The 15,278-nt window shown below is 36.6% G+C and overlaps 1 protein-coding gene across 1 annotated transcript; it reads left to right on the forward strand.

Annotated features, from left to right (window-relative positions):
* The first annotated feature begins 34 nt into the window (after positions 1-34).
* ALKAL2 (ALK and LTK ligand 2) lies at positions 35-14,733 on the forward strand. Its single transcript, XM_026844031.1, has 5 exons — positions 35-459; positions 2,952-2,988; positions 3,086-3,166; positions 5,522-5,588; positions 13,360-14,733. Exons 1-4 carry the CDS (start codon positions 205-207, stop codon positions 5,584-5,586), a joined length of 438 nt encoding a protein of 145 aa, XP_026699832.1. The 5' UTR covers positions 35-204; the 3' UTR covers positions 5,587-5,588; positions 13,360-14,733.
* The last annotated feature ends 545 nt before the right edge of the window (positions 14,734-15,278 follow it).

A 15,278-nucleotide genomic window follows, 5' to 3' on the forward strand; every position in this document is an offset into this window, starting at 1 on the left:
TGCGCTGCGGACCGGCAACCTGCGGACCGGCAACCTGCGGACCGGGCTGCGCGCTCTCCTCCCGTAACGTGTCAGATTTCACCCTCCCCGAGTCTCCCCACCTCCGACCCACCCCCGTTTTTCTCTTCCAGTGAAATAGGCGGCCTCCCACAGCGGCGGATCCTTCCTTTCCGTCCGCTCCGGCACCCTGCGAGTCAGACTGCGATGAGTGGACTGAGGTCTCCTGGGCTGCTGGGGCTGGTGCTCTTAATGCTCTCAGCAGGATATTGCAAAGAGAAAACTGACTCCGCAGATTTGAAAGACCGGCAAAGTCTCTTAAATCTAATCATGGAGATCATTCAGGAACTGAAAAGGTACCACCTGGAGAAGGACAGTGGGGTGCAGTACTTCTCCAAGCACGACTATAACTTAGATCGAAGGGAAGTGGCAGACTACGGAGGATACCAGGATGAGCAGAGAGTTGGTAAGTCACAGTCCATGACTTTGGAGATCTTTCTTTTTCTCTAGGGTGCCTTGGTGAATGAGACATCAATCACATCAGGTTACTGATTTTATATCAAGGATTCACCCTTCAAAATACCTGCACATTTCCTTTGGTATCAGAAACAGACACAAACGGCACATGTGGAATGGAAAAACTCCATTCACATCTCAGAGTCTCTTACTCTCTGGATAATGTACTCAACTGAAAGCCTGACTTCCAGCTTTGAACGAAACCGATTAATAAAGGAAAAGACTGAAGAGGGCTGAAATCAAAGAAATAAGAGATGAAAACACTTTTTTTTTCCTGGAAATTTACTCTCTAAAATATGTGTGGTTCAAGTCTTGCTTGGAAATGACCCTAGCAAGGATTCCCCTGCAGGACTATAGCACATCCTTAATAGATTCCACATCTAGAAGTTTTTCGTACAGTTCAGCTTCATTAAACTTTTCACCCTGCTTGTCAGTCCCTCTTGTACTCCAGAGGTAGCACCTCTGAAATACTAGGGAACTGGAACAGGGTACTGCTCAGTCACTGTACCAGCTATGGCCACCCCGGGACACTTCTGCAGTCATCCCTCCACTCCTTTGAGTGGCTCCTCTCTGACCTCCTGTGAAAGCCCAGGTTTGTTTGTAAGACGCCCAGAGTTGTACGGAGCATCCGGAAGCAGTCGCACCACGCCACATAGTGATGGATAGTTACCGCTCAGTTTCGTGATGTACTTCTGTGCATCCAGTTGAAAGTTGATTTGGCTTTTGCTGCTGCCATGTCTAATTTACTCTTCAGTCATTCCCAAACCGCTACAGCATTACTGCTGCTTATCTTACCCCTCCTACTGAAAGTGACTTTCTGAATATTTTCCAGCAGATGTCTACTCACTTACTTTCAAACTGACTTTCATTTTGCTAGTGTGCTATTTATTTTTGCTTTATTGATCTCATAAAGCTTCATTGTACCTTTTCTTCATTGTTATCCATATTCAAACATCCTCACGATTTGCATTTGTTGGTGGTTGTCATGAAAATGTTACTTCTCCATCTGGATCATTAATGAATATACAAAGGAAGTCAATTTTGTTCCACTTAAGATCAGCATAGTGAGAACATTTTGTCTTATAAACGTTGAAAAGTTAAAGAGGCCAGGCTAAGCAGGGAATCCTGATCTGCATATCTCGATCTCAACATGGAACGTGGGAATGTTTTTTGGCCACCCTGCATCAGCATATTGGTGCAAAACTTCTGGTTTGTGCTGAAGAGTTATCTACATAAATAATAAACCTACTTCACAGCAGATTAGTTAGTGGTGTCATTGACTCCTAAGCAGGATTTTTCATTCTGTTATTAAAACGGAGTTATTCCCAGTAACTCTGAAAGGAACTACTGCTTAGAGTCTTTCATTTCAGTTTTGGCATCAATTTCCCAGTGAGCCTGTCCCATGGGAAATTTCTGAGTGAAGCATGTGTGTTTTTAATGCTCTTCATGACATAATTAGGTCAAATATGATAAGGTCAATTTTACTTACACTGACTAAAGTTAGAAGTAAATGAAGAATGACTTTCGAGAAGTGTCTAACCTCACAAGTGAATCAGATCTGGATGGAAATGCTCTCTGTGCTTTATATCTGATAAGAGGTGTCAGGGGAATGAAAAAGGCTGCTCTGGCATTTATGGTCAAATAAATAAAGCACCATGTAGTGTACCACACACAATCAGCACTAAGCTATCAGCATAGAGTTCGTAACAGAAAGCAATCAAAGATAGCTGTAAATCAGGAAGACACAAGAAAGGGTTAGGGCTAAAATGGATTTCAGTAAACCAGTTTCATTTTGCCATCTGCTGAACACAAAACGCAAGGCGGTAAACCACAAACGGAGGGAGCCAGGAGAGAGCAATTTGCTTGGGATAATTTCCTGTGAATTTTATTTACTGCTAGAGGGAAAAAAAATAAAAATTCCTGTAAGTACATCAGTCCAGTTTCATGATTACCACAGGACAGTGCTTGTACAGACATACCTGTGACAAAAGAATGGATACATTTGCAGAATTAGAAGACACTAAACCAAACTTGAATATATCTTTGGGTCTTTACTGCTAATGGAATATGTCATTTCCAAACTAAAATTTCTGGAAGAATTTATATATAGGTAAACTTGGTAATGTAATTCATAGAGAGCTAAAATCTGACTTACAGTTAGTCGTCATCTGTGTTAATGACTGCACACCTAACAGACATTGTTTGTTCCATCATCCCAGTGTGTTTCACAGTGCATTTTACAGTGGTTTCTTACGTGAAACAACGCTTGCAGTTTAGCCTACTGTATGCAAATGACTTCCAGCCTCTGTGCATCTCTCAGGGTGTAGTGGTGATGTTTGCTGGACAGAGTTTATTCCCTGTCCTCATACTTTGCTTGGCAAGCACAGTTCCAGTCCAGCAGAGTGACTACTCTTTTTTTTTTTTTTTTTTTCAGAGATCTGAGGATGAAAGACAAATTTTTAAAGCATTTAACAGGTATGTTTTAATTTTGTATTGGTCATTTCACATACATACCACTCTTCTTCCTGTGAGCTGTGCTGATTCATAATTGATTTTTTTCTTTATATTTCAGGTCCACTCTACTTTAGCCCAAAATGTAGTAAACACTTTCATCGGCTTTATCACAATACAAGGGACTGCACCATCCCAGCATGTAAGTGCCAAAACCAGAGACTTTCATGAAACAACGGAAGACTCTAAAATAGCTATATAACATACCAGTAGTGATACAATGTTAGAATACATTATTTGCAATAAAGAATTCGGAGTGCTCTAACATACTAAGTACGCTTTACAGCTGTGCTAGAACAGCATCAGCATTACATTGAGGAAAACACAACTTTTTCATGGCAAAATACACTGCACAGAATGGCTGTAAACACGGCTTCCTTAGGTACTGATGTGTATGCCTCTTCCGTTCCAAACCAGAGGTGTTTGTTTTTCATAGGAACATATGACTCCTTTTGCAAACCTCTGATATTTAATTGCTAGTGCTTCAAATTCAAGATAGGATCAGAAATGTAGGTGGGGCTATTTCCTTTTCATTATTTATGTAGAACATTTTATATTTTGACTATTCAGCTACCAGTCTACCAGGGATGTTGGCAGTGGATCTTTGCAATGCTTGTTTTCAGTGAATTACAAAAGCATAACTATCTAATGCTTAGTAAAAAAAAAAAAAAATCTTTTGAAAAAAGTGCTGATGGATACAAATAAGAAAATGCAGCTTATCTCAGCAGTGTTAACAGCACAGAGAGTTTAAAAAAAAAAAATCAAACACTGACATTTATCAGTCAGTAGATGTTACTCCAGATTCATACTGAGGTGGACCTGTTGAGCAAGCAGATGCTATTTTAGTACAGCCTTTTCAGAATGGAAGCACACTTTATTTTACTTGTCTGAGGTCAACCAGTTGGGTCAGTAGCAGAGCTGGGAATAGAAACAAGAGTTACAGATTCCAAGTTTTAAGTATTAATAAATATTTCAGCCCAGTATATTTTAAAGGCATATTTGGGAAGAACTGCAGGCTTTTTTCCTATTTGTAAGGCTTCAGATTAGGAATACTTTGGAAAGATAAGGATTTCTAGATAAGGGCTAACCAGATCACATTCTGTTTACGTGGATGGAGATGGAAGTTGTTCATAACTAGTCTGTTTTGAACAAGCAAAACAATCATACTACTTTTTCATAAGGTTCACCACACAAACATCATTTGACTCAGCACTAATGAGTACTCCAAGCTGTGAAGCTAAAAACTAGTTGGTCTCAAAGTCTGAATTAGCCTTTTACTCCTGACAGGTGACATACAACATAATGTCTGGGTAATGGAGGATAATTTGTATGAATGGCAATTACAGCATATCTATGCTGTGAGTTAGGGATTGTTAACATTGCATCTCTAGGAAACATTAGATGTAGTTACTCATTAATGAAGTAATGCCTAACGAAAATCAACATCAGTCACCGGACTGGACTGACTAGCATCTCCTTAAAGTAACTTTCTTTTAGAAAACTGTGGTAAACAACCTGCTTTAATTCTTCATGGACATGCATGATGTTACTTTTTGATAATATCCTGATTTCAGGTAATACTTACTGTTCGTTCTATGTAGAAATTCAAAGGCCAAACAACAGAGAAATTAAAAGCATCTGTGATGCTGCAACATGGTGGTAGCCAGTACAAAAGCATTTTGTTGGAATAACTTCTAGTACTAGCATAGTATCATCGGCACCTAAAAAGTAATTCACTCTGCTGTCTGTCCATAACCAACTTTCACAATAATTGCTTTGTTTGTCATATTAAGAGAAAAAAAAAGTTGATTGATTTTGTAGTTTTGCATTGGTTCTACCCCTTATTATCAATGCATCAAAAAAGCAGAAGGAACCTAAAATAAGAACTGCTAACAGTAGGAATATGGGGGGAAAAAAAAATTTACTAGTTTTAAGATTAAAATTGATACAGTTATGAATGAATTTGTAAGATGTGGCTCAGGCTGGACTTAAAACTTCTATGACTAGGAGATGTTATTTGTCTAATTTAACAATTTTTCCAGGAAGAAAATTTATTGGAGAGTTGCAGTACTTAGTATTAAGTTGACAGACTTGCTGACTGAGGGCTAGGGTTCAAAGACGAGTGAGCACTACTTATTCTGCCTCTAGTATGGAAATACTAGTCACATGTTTAGATTCCACATTTAAGCACGGACACAGATGTATAAATTTTCATACATACGTACACTTGGAGAGCCTCCAAGCACATTCATGTATTTGTTTATAGGTAGTACATACGCAGAAGTCAGTTGCATAGTTACATGTGCCATTAGATAGGGCTTTCGGTTACGCAATTTTTACACACTCCATGTCTGAGGAGCTGATTTCTATACTCTTGCAAATTAAGGTGTTCATTGAACTTTATTACAACAATAATCTGCACGCTGTTACCAATTTTGATTTTTAACGGCAAAACTGGTTACTTTAGTAATCGATTTATGGTCTTTTTTCATGACAGACTATAAAAGATGTGCCAGGCTTCTTACTCGGTTGGCAGTAAGCCCAATGTGCATGGAAGGATAAAGGTAAGTTTTTTCATAACAGTAATGACATTCTGCTGCACAGCAAAGCAGTGAATTTTGTGTTTCATACATGAGAATTCATAGGACTATAGTCACAATTGTCCTTTGCCTAAGGTATTCCCCATTCTCCTCTCAAGAGTACTTGAAGTAACTGGCTTAATCTGGCTAATATTTGCAATAAATAAAGGGTACCCCCTACTCGAAGTCATTGTATAAAAGTCCACGTGCATCAGCTGTGAATTATTCACAGCAGCATACAGTTAGCAGATAGCAAATTTGTTACAGAACAAAACACAACAGCTGTAGCTTATTTGTGAAGAGTTGACTCAGTGCACAATTCCCTGTACTGGCAGCAGCAGCCCTTTTATATGTGCAGCTGTAGGTCCATGGTGTACATTTTAGTATGAGTTAATATATACATAGCTATACACATGAAAGCTTTATAAATGCAGATAGGTTGCAGGTGCTTTTTATAGTAATTTAATTAAAATGTATTATTAGTAGTGTTGATAAACTAACTGTAAGCTATTCTGATTTCTTGGGATTTTCATTGCGTTCACCTCTCATGTCTATGGGTTTATTCCCTCCCTTTTTGCTTAGATGTACCTCTAATTCCTACAGATACTTGGGAGAATTTCACCATGTGCCAAAATAAAAACCAAAAGCCAACCAACCAAAAAAGTACTTCAAACTATCTATTTCTAGAAAACTGACACGCAAGGATACAAAAGGACTAATGTACGTTCTGTCCTCAACCTTTACCTGAGACAAAAATGTGACCTCTGACAAAGGGATATGTAAGAACCTGTATGGATGTCAGTAACAAATGCTGTCAAGCCAAGATATTTTCACTCTCTGACAAAATACACATCTTGTGGAGAGAGTCAGTGAGAAAAAGCAATAGATGTTAAGCATCTTAGTTTATTTTTTTAAAGCATTGACACCTTTTTGCATGGCATTCTCACAAGTTATGGAAATGTGAGCAAGATAAATGTACAAATGTCTGGAAAACAAGTACAAGTAAGTTATTAGTGCTTCACTGTCAAACTGGAAAAAAATACTGAGCAGAGTCACACAGCTTCATTATGGGTATGGTATTGTTTAATAATTTCATTAATAACTTTGGTGATAGAAGACAGCATATTTATGGATGGCAGTGTAGAAGCAACCATGATAGAGTACAATCTTGAAATTGAAAATATTCTTGGAAAATTACCTGGATAGTCTCAAAACAGGATAAAATTTAAAGGAAAGAGCAGAATTAAGTCATACAGGAGTAATTAACAGCAGAAATAAAAGCTAAGTTGTGAACAGCTAGACATAGTTCTGTACAAAATGTAGGGGTTGCAGTGGATCACAAAGTAAGCATGTCAACCATGTCACACTTTAAAAAAGACAACATACAGGAATTTATTCATAGAACCACTGTTTATAAAACACCTGAAGTCATCACTGTTGCTGGAATACTGTATTTAATTAAGAACACCATAAAGACATATGGGTGCTTCTTCTAAGAGCCCAAAGAAAAGCAACATGGGTGACCAAAGACCTAGAAAACTCAAGTTACAAGCACAACTAAAAGGAATTGGGATTATTTCTCCTAACGAAAAGACTGCAGGAAAACATGATGGAGCTATTCAATTTCATAAAGTGGTTACAAGCCATTCTCTCTATCTAGTGTGCATAAATAAGACATAATTTGTTTAATTTTGCAACAAGAAAGGATTCCAGCTAGAAATTAGAAAAGACTTTTCTAATGGCCAGGGCAGAGGTAATACATTAAAACATTAGAAGTAACTCAGCATCCCAACTTTACGTTAAACTCAACACTTTAAATATTTTTCTGCCTGAGTTCCTAAAATATACCTAAACTAATCCAGCTTCAATGGAGAATGTTTCTAATGTCCAATAACTGTTACATTACTTGTTATCTTAATCTGAAACATGCAGCTATAGAGATGAATCTCTTATCCATACATCATGTGTTCAGGGATGGAATCATGGAAACAATTAATTAATAGTAGAATTAATACAATAGTGTAAGGACAGGTAAGTTAGCAAACAGGTAAATACTTTGATCTAACTAGGAAAGATGCCAGGGATTCAACCTTTCAATTGTAAATCCAGAAAGCAAGGAACAAATTAGCTATTATATAATGATACTTACTTGCGAACAGTAAGTGAATAATATTGTTACCCATACAGATGCATCAGAGTAGGAAATTCTCCCTTTCCTTAGGAAGTTTGATCTGTATCTTTACATCCTATCATGTAAATACAAACTCATAATACAAAGGAACAGTAACTAAATTCACTCCCATCTCAAGCTGGTAGTCTATTTAAACGAAGTCCATCTCTTTTTGTCAGACAACTCCTTTGCTCAACTAGTAGGCATGTTTCAGTGTAACAAGCCTCCACTTGTTATTCTCCACACAATCATTAATACTGTCAGCACTCTTAAACAACCTCTAGTAGTAGAAAGGAAGGCTTTCTCTCTACCACACAGGCCTTAACATCCACAGGTGTCTCCATAAAATTAACCATCCTTCCTCCTCAAAGCTTTTCTACTGCATCAGTTAAATTTGAGTGGGTTAGACATATCCTCTCACAGAAAAGTATAATGCAAGCTTTATTTTTTTTCATCATTTCACAGACTAAACTGTAGAGAAATGGGTTTTGTATTTTTCCACTTACTAAACCATCCTTTTTCTCCACAAAGTGTATATTTATCATTAGTCCAAGGTGCATTCAAGATGTTTCAAAGTTCTGAACGTAGTACCACTTACACAGAGCACGACAAGATTTCAAAGCCATTTCTTAAAATGGCTTTCTAGTGTAAGAAGAGTTATTTAGTCTGACAATAGGTAAACACTTCTGGTTTCTGCCATAAGGCTACTAGCTAGGATCAGTTCTCAAGCTCGGACTAACTCCTGAATATTAGGGAACAAAATTTTCTTATGTGATACTTCTCCACAAAGGTCTAAATTCGCAAGTAGAATCTGACCATTTATATTAATTGTGATCACTAATACAATTAAAATAGTCTTTTAAAACTCCTATAAACTAGTGAAATAGCACATTTGTAATTATCCACAACTACTTCTTTTTCCCCAACAAATTAGATTTGTGTTGCTCAGTAGCTGATTTTCATTTTATTGGAAGGTTACGAGTGGGCTGGGCTATAGATGAACTATTGTTTTTTGATACTTTGGCAAACTAGTAGTTTTAGTGGATTTTTCAGATCCACAGACATCTATCCATGTTTAGAGACCAACTGGGAGGGAAGAAAAAGGATAGATTTGGGTTTTGTTTATACTTAAAATGCGTTTTGGACTATTGTAGATTTAAAGGACACAAGACATTGAAACTCAGTGATAAGCTCAAACAAGAAAATAAGATGCGAACAAAGGAATTAAGCATCTGTTACTGTCACAATACATACCTAAGGTGGGTGGGAATCTGCGATACTCGTGTATTAGGGACCCTCCACTTTTTCTCATCCTACACATATGTAACTGGGCTCCATCTTCTGTCTCTTTTTTTAGAGCATACATTCACATTTTGCCTGTCCCACAGATACTAGCAATGCAGGGAGCCCAGTAGCAGCACTTTTACTTCTTGAGGTTGCAGGAGTAAAGCCATAGCAGCATATCTGTATTACCCCATCACTCGGTAGTCCTCTTCTTTTTTTCCAATCAGCAACCCAGGCCCGTTCCCTGGGTTGCTAACCAGCATCGTCTCAGACTACTTTTATTCTGCAGCACCTTCTCGTGTTCAACACAGCTATGCTGGAGTCCTGCCCTTTTTTTGTTATGTTCTTCAGCCTCATTTTTCTCCCAGTTCCCTAACAGTTCCTATACTCTATGCTTGCTTTGCTCCACCTCACGCAGATACACACAACAATGCTGTCCATATCTGCAGCAGGTAAGAAATGTCAGGAACAAGATTCCTGAAGTCTTCACCTAAAGTTCCCTATTCACATCTTGTGGTTTTCCTGTGACAGATGGTGATGAATCTGAAAAAGAAAATCTGGCCTCTTTGACAGCATTTGTCACAATTACTTTGGCTACAGTCATACAGATGTTACTCTTTTGTTTGAAAATGGCAAATGCTACTGTTGGTACCCTCCCTTTTCCACTGCCTGCTCTTTAAGTGTTTGCTACAAACTAACACTGATCTCATAACTTATGCTTAAAACCTCCTTGTACTGTAAGGAGTTCAAAGACTAAGGACTGCATTATCACATATGATTATATACTTCCATTCTGAAGATTTCTTCTAATTATTATACTGAAAAATATTTATGTATTTTTAACTTTTTTTAAAACTTTCTACAGTTACTTCAAATGAACAAAGTAAAACTAGTGACATAAACAGTTTTACACTAATAAATACTAGTGGTGCAAGTCATAGGAATCTTGGAATAATCAGAGAAAATAAGCTTTATAAAGAAGTATATGAAAAAATCTACCAGTTGCTTGTTTCCTAGAGAAGCAGATATAATTAAATATATTTAAAGGAAAAGCAATAGATACAGTATTTCTTGCTTGAAGTACATGATTAGGCAAGAATAAATATATATACATATGAAGGTTAAAGATAATAAGCTAATAAAATTCCTAAAAAGCACACTGATAACTGAAGTTTCCTTTGGAACTCTGAAAAATCTGTGTAAACTTTTCAAGATGTATTGACCATACTGGTAATATATGTTAAAAGCCACATGAAAATACGAGATAAACTTGGGAAACTTTAAATACATGAAGAGAAAACTGAATACCACACTAAATATCCCATATCCATACTATATACTATTTCAAACTATTCTTAAACCAGAATATTTGGGCTCTTAGATTTAGCTTCAAGTGTTTTATAACAATGGAAACAACAGCCCTTTAACTGCTTTCTCTTACACAATTTGTTATCCAGACTAACGTCAAGTGCACTTGACGTCAAATGCACAATGTCAGACACTTTCATTTCATAAAAGTGCAGGTTTAATTAAGATCTAGGTTTTGCCTATTATTCAGTGAAGGCACACCCTTTTTTTGTAGAAAGTAGAGCTTGATCCATCATCTGCAACTTCCCATGACATGTTCAATCACCTCTGCTTGATGACAGGTAGCTCCCAAGGTAACCAATGTAAGACTTTAATCAGAACTATTGCTCTGAATTAAATAGGCAGCCAGGGTTCATGCTAACTAGCATGGCATAATCCAACTTTCTTAAAGGCAATTCTGAGTCTTCCTTACTATGGGATCTCTGTGGCTAGCACCAGCTGTAAAACCATGGTCTTTATCACCTCCAATGCATGGATCTCTGTGAGCTGACTGATGCTCCCGTTAGAGCAGACTTCCACCTGGGTGTTCATACTTGAAGGAATTTTTTGATGTCACCACATGGAAGTCCTGGTACAAAATCCTACTCGCTCAATATTTTAAAGTTTATATTGATATTTAAAGCACTAAATTATTCTCTTATGTAGATTAGCTTTCTCTTACAGAGTTTATCATCATGCACAGATAATGCCTAGAACCAAACTTGGAAAGCTGTAATATGACTTTACAATAGCTTTCATTTGTGCTTTTTAAAATTGGAAAAATTTGACGGTTTGGTTGGTTTCAGCTAATATTGCTGGTTGGGTTTGCATTTTGTTTTTTTTCTTTGGTTTGAATTTGCATTAGCAAAGCAGAACTAAGAATCAAAAGAGGAGAAAGGAGCTGTATAGCTACCTATGTTCTCAATAGATACTGCAAATAGTATTCAGGATCTTCACTAAGACTACCCACCATCCTTCAGCTAAATTCTGGTATAATTTTGCTAGACTGATAAATGTAACATAGACTGTGGGGAAAAAAAAAAAAAAAAAAAAAAGAACAAGAACAACAGATTGATCAGTACTAAAAATCTGAGGACCTTTCAAGTGTTTCTGAAAATGCCAGGGATTTACAAAACCACAGTTTAGCTGAGCACTGGGAATCTAAGACCCAGAGATCTTCCAGAGATACCCATACAAAAGCAGGTATAGGTGAGATGACAGATGAGCATCCTGTCCACTCGTTTTTCACCCTCAGTGAGCTGCATATTCCCATTAGTCCTGAAAAAAACTATTAAATTCTCAGTTTAACTAATCAGTTGTACCACACACTGATCAAACCAAAAGCATGTTATTTTGGTTTTAAACATCACTTTTAAACAACATTGTTTAAATAGGGTACAGTAGGGGCATACACACAGAAAATAAGCTAGATGAAAATCCAAGACAAGGAAAAATTATTTAAGTTTTATTTAAATTTATTTAATTAAGGATTTTTTTTTTTTAATTTAGTCCTATCCGCAAAGCCAGAAAAAAACACAAATTAGGCTTTTCTGTAACATTCTTACATTTCCTAATAGCTTAAAAAAATTGCAAAACTAAATATGTTTAAATGCTACTAACAAGTATTTCTGTATACACCAGTAGCTTGATTTCCAATGGATTATGTCAAGTCTGACTGACTTTGCATTCAGATGATTCTATTACAAATTATACTTACGTGGTAGAAAAATGTAGAGAAACTCAAAATATCAAAGAATTCACACTGACCATGGAAAAGACAGTGACATATGTTCATACAGGCAACATGAAAGTTTTAACTGTGAAAAATGACATCAGCAGAACTCTAGGATCAGAGAACCACTGTTTTGTATCTCCCACATGGTCGTTTGGTGGTTGAGACACACAAGCTTCAGCTGAATCTATTCACATGTAAGAGCAGTGTCTTTTACCTATGCAATTCCTGTCAACTAAAAAGGCATAGTGCATTTTTCACTTCAAAATAAGGGCATTAACAAGTTATTTTAGAAACACATGGAACTAGGTAGACTTGCAACATTCAATGGTCACCTATCTAGAAAATGTAGAAAAACTTTGAAGTTACTGGAGAGAGAATGGATCCCTAGATATGTATACACCAAGATGGTTACATTACATTTTCTCAGAAGGTTTAAAGGTGTGGCCAAAAAGGGCTGTGGAAACCTTCACTGCTCAACCTTTAAATTAACATTTCTAGAGCACAGACAAGATACACACATACATACGTAATGTGGAAACCTACAACTTTGTATCAGTGATTTTGATTTCATTCCAATAAACTATTCTGGGAAGAGTTAATAGAACAGGCGGCAAATTGAAGCACTGCAGCCCCCACTTGGTTTGTGTTGCCTCAGTGTTTGCACATCCTGGGGCTATATTTATATGACTGAATCTCAGAAAGTTATCTCTGTTTCTTGTTTATGTGAGTGCAAATTTCTTCACCAATAGGCCCAATGAAACATCAAATCCTTCCTAGATCCTTCAAACCTAACCTTGAAGTATCAACAGCTTCCTGACACCGAGACATTATTAAGACAGAAACTTGTAACCTGTTAATACTATCCTTGAGGTTTATTAACTTTTTGACTTCACAGTTGCTCTCAGAAACAGGGTACACATACCTATGAGCACATTTTGAATAGGTGGACTGTATTTCCAAATCCATCTACCTAAAATGAACCAGCACAAAAAGGCACCATATTCCAAAGTTTCAGTCTTGATTAACAAACAAAACCGTAATTTAGCAGTCAGCCTTGATACAAACTAAACTGAGCTAAATCAGAAATGTACTATTGGAGCTTTCCAAAGTTATCACTGAATTCTCCAGTTTTATTTACTGTTTTTATATGATACATTCTTAAACATATGTGAGTATAAAAATGATGAAAGGCAATTTTCTTCTTTCTTTTAATCCACCAGATGCTATTACCAGGAAAAGAAACACCAAGAACCAAGAGAAGTGCCTTGGAAACCAACAGGGAAATAGAACTTATTACCTTTATAACATACTCCATTGTGAACAAGAGATTTATTTTTGCAGATTGACAGACTACTTCCCATAATTCTTTTAACATGCGTTTTGTATGTCGTCAACAGTTTGCAGATTGACATTCTTTACAGTAGTATAACTGCCAGTAGTACTTAATGCTCCATCCTTAAAGACACACTTTACAACTGATGTGTAATGCTGCCAAAAATTATGTAAACACAAATATTTCACCAAGAATGTTGATGTTCTATTGCTTAATACTACAATTTTAAGGAACGTTTGTTTGTATATCTAGAACTACTAAAGATCTGCTCCACAGTAGTTGTGGTCACTTGATATCCTTCATGCTCATGCAATTTTTTAAAAGTTTGGTTAAAACAGACTTGCACTGGGGTCACATTGTACCCTAGGAGTAAAAAATTGCATGACAAACAGGAACATAATTCCAAGTAGACATATTTTTTGGGACAGTGGAGCATGAATTTTGTACACAAACACAAGCTGCCATTAATTTACTTTATATAAATAAATGTATAAAACATTCCAACGAACGTGCAATATGTAAATACTGTAAATAACAAGCATAAGTAATAAAGTGTTTGGTATTAAGTTCTCAGTTTGCTTTCTGTTCACTGAATCCAGATAAACAAGCTATCTTACAGGAGCTACTATCATTTATCCACACTTAATTTTCTTTCCAGTAACAGTTCACTAGAGTAAGAAAGAAAGGTACACCCACCTCAGAGAAGTCCAGTCTATGGATTTGTGAGGATGGACAGATCAGTGTGATCCAATCCCACAAAATGCCCAGACCACAAGGCTGCTCCAATTCTCTACAGCATTATAAATTTGGATCTTTTTTTAAGACAAACAGTTCTTTTGGGTTTTTTTTTCTTTGGTTTTGTTCAGAAAAAAATCTGCAGTCTATTCATGACAGTGCAAGATAATATAATCAGTAGATATCCAATAAATCATTTTTGTATCATAAAATTTTTAAGGAGTTGGTGAACACTTACTCAAGAAGACTTGATACACATGTGCATTTCTTCCTTAAACCAGATATTAAATCTAGTTGTAATAAAACATCTCAAACAGGAAGAAAATTTTTATGTGTGGCCAGTAGATGAACCTCACGTACTTTTATCTTAATACTGGCCCCTACCTTCCATTTCAATGGAATTCAAAATTCAAACCACAAAATGTAAAAACAAAACCAAACACACCCCTCCCGACCCTGAGAAATAGCTAAGAGCTGGGATTCTTGAAATTCACACTTAGGAGCCTTCAGCATCTAGCTCTTTAGATGAAGAAAGAAAAAAATGGCAGAAGTACAAAATCCCATCCTAGAACATGGCTGTATTTAGTACGGGAGAAGTATATATTTTGTATTTGCTTTCAGTGATCACTAAATGCTAAAGTTTCATTTCTCAATGGAAGTAATACAGGCATACCAAAAAACTGGTAGTTAAAGGAATCGACTACTACAGGATACACTTAGCTGCTCATCTGCAGTAAGCATGTGGCTGGAACTTGGTGCTTCTCCCTGGTTCCACTAACTGAAATCAGATCACAACATATTACTTGACAGAGGAGCTTAAATTAGTATAAATCTTTCTTTCTGTAGTAGGACACCTGAAATCTGGGTAAACTTTCTCAAAAACTTCCTTGTAAAAGGAAAATAGTAATTTATTTAATGACATAATAAATGTATATAAATAAATTAATCCCATGGAAGTTTTCTCTAGTTTTAGCATAAGTCAGCACACTTTGACAGAAGATACAATTATACTATAGCAGATTTTTTTTAATTTAGTCTTGGGTATAAGCTTACTACCTAAACTAAAAGTGT

The sequence above is a fragment of the Athene cunicularia genome, assembly GCF_003259725.1.
Source record: "Athene cunicularia isolate RWA chromosome 3 unlocalized genomic scaffold, athCun1 chr3_part1, whole genome shotgun sequence".
Classification (NCBI taxonomy): domain Eukaryota; kingdom Metazoa; phylum Chordata; class Aves; order Strigiformes; family Strigidae; genus Athene; species Athene cunicularia.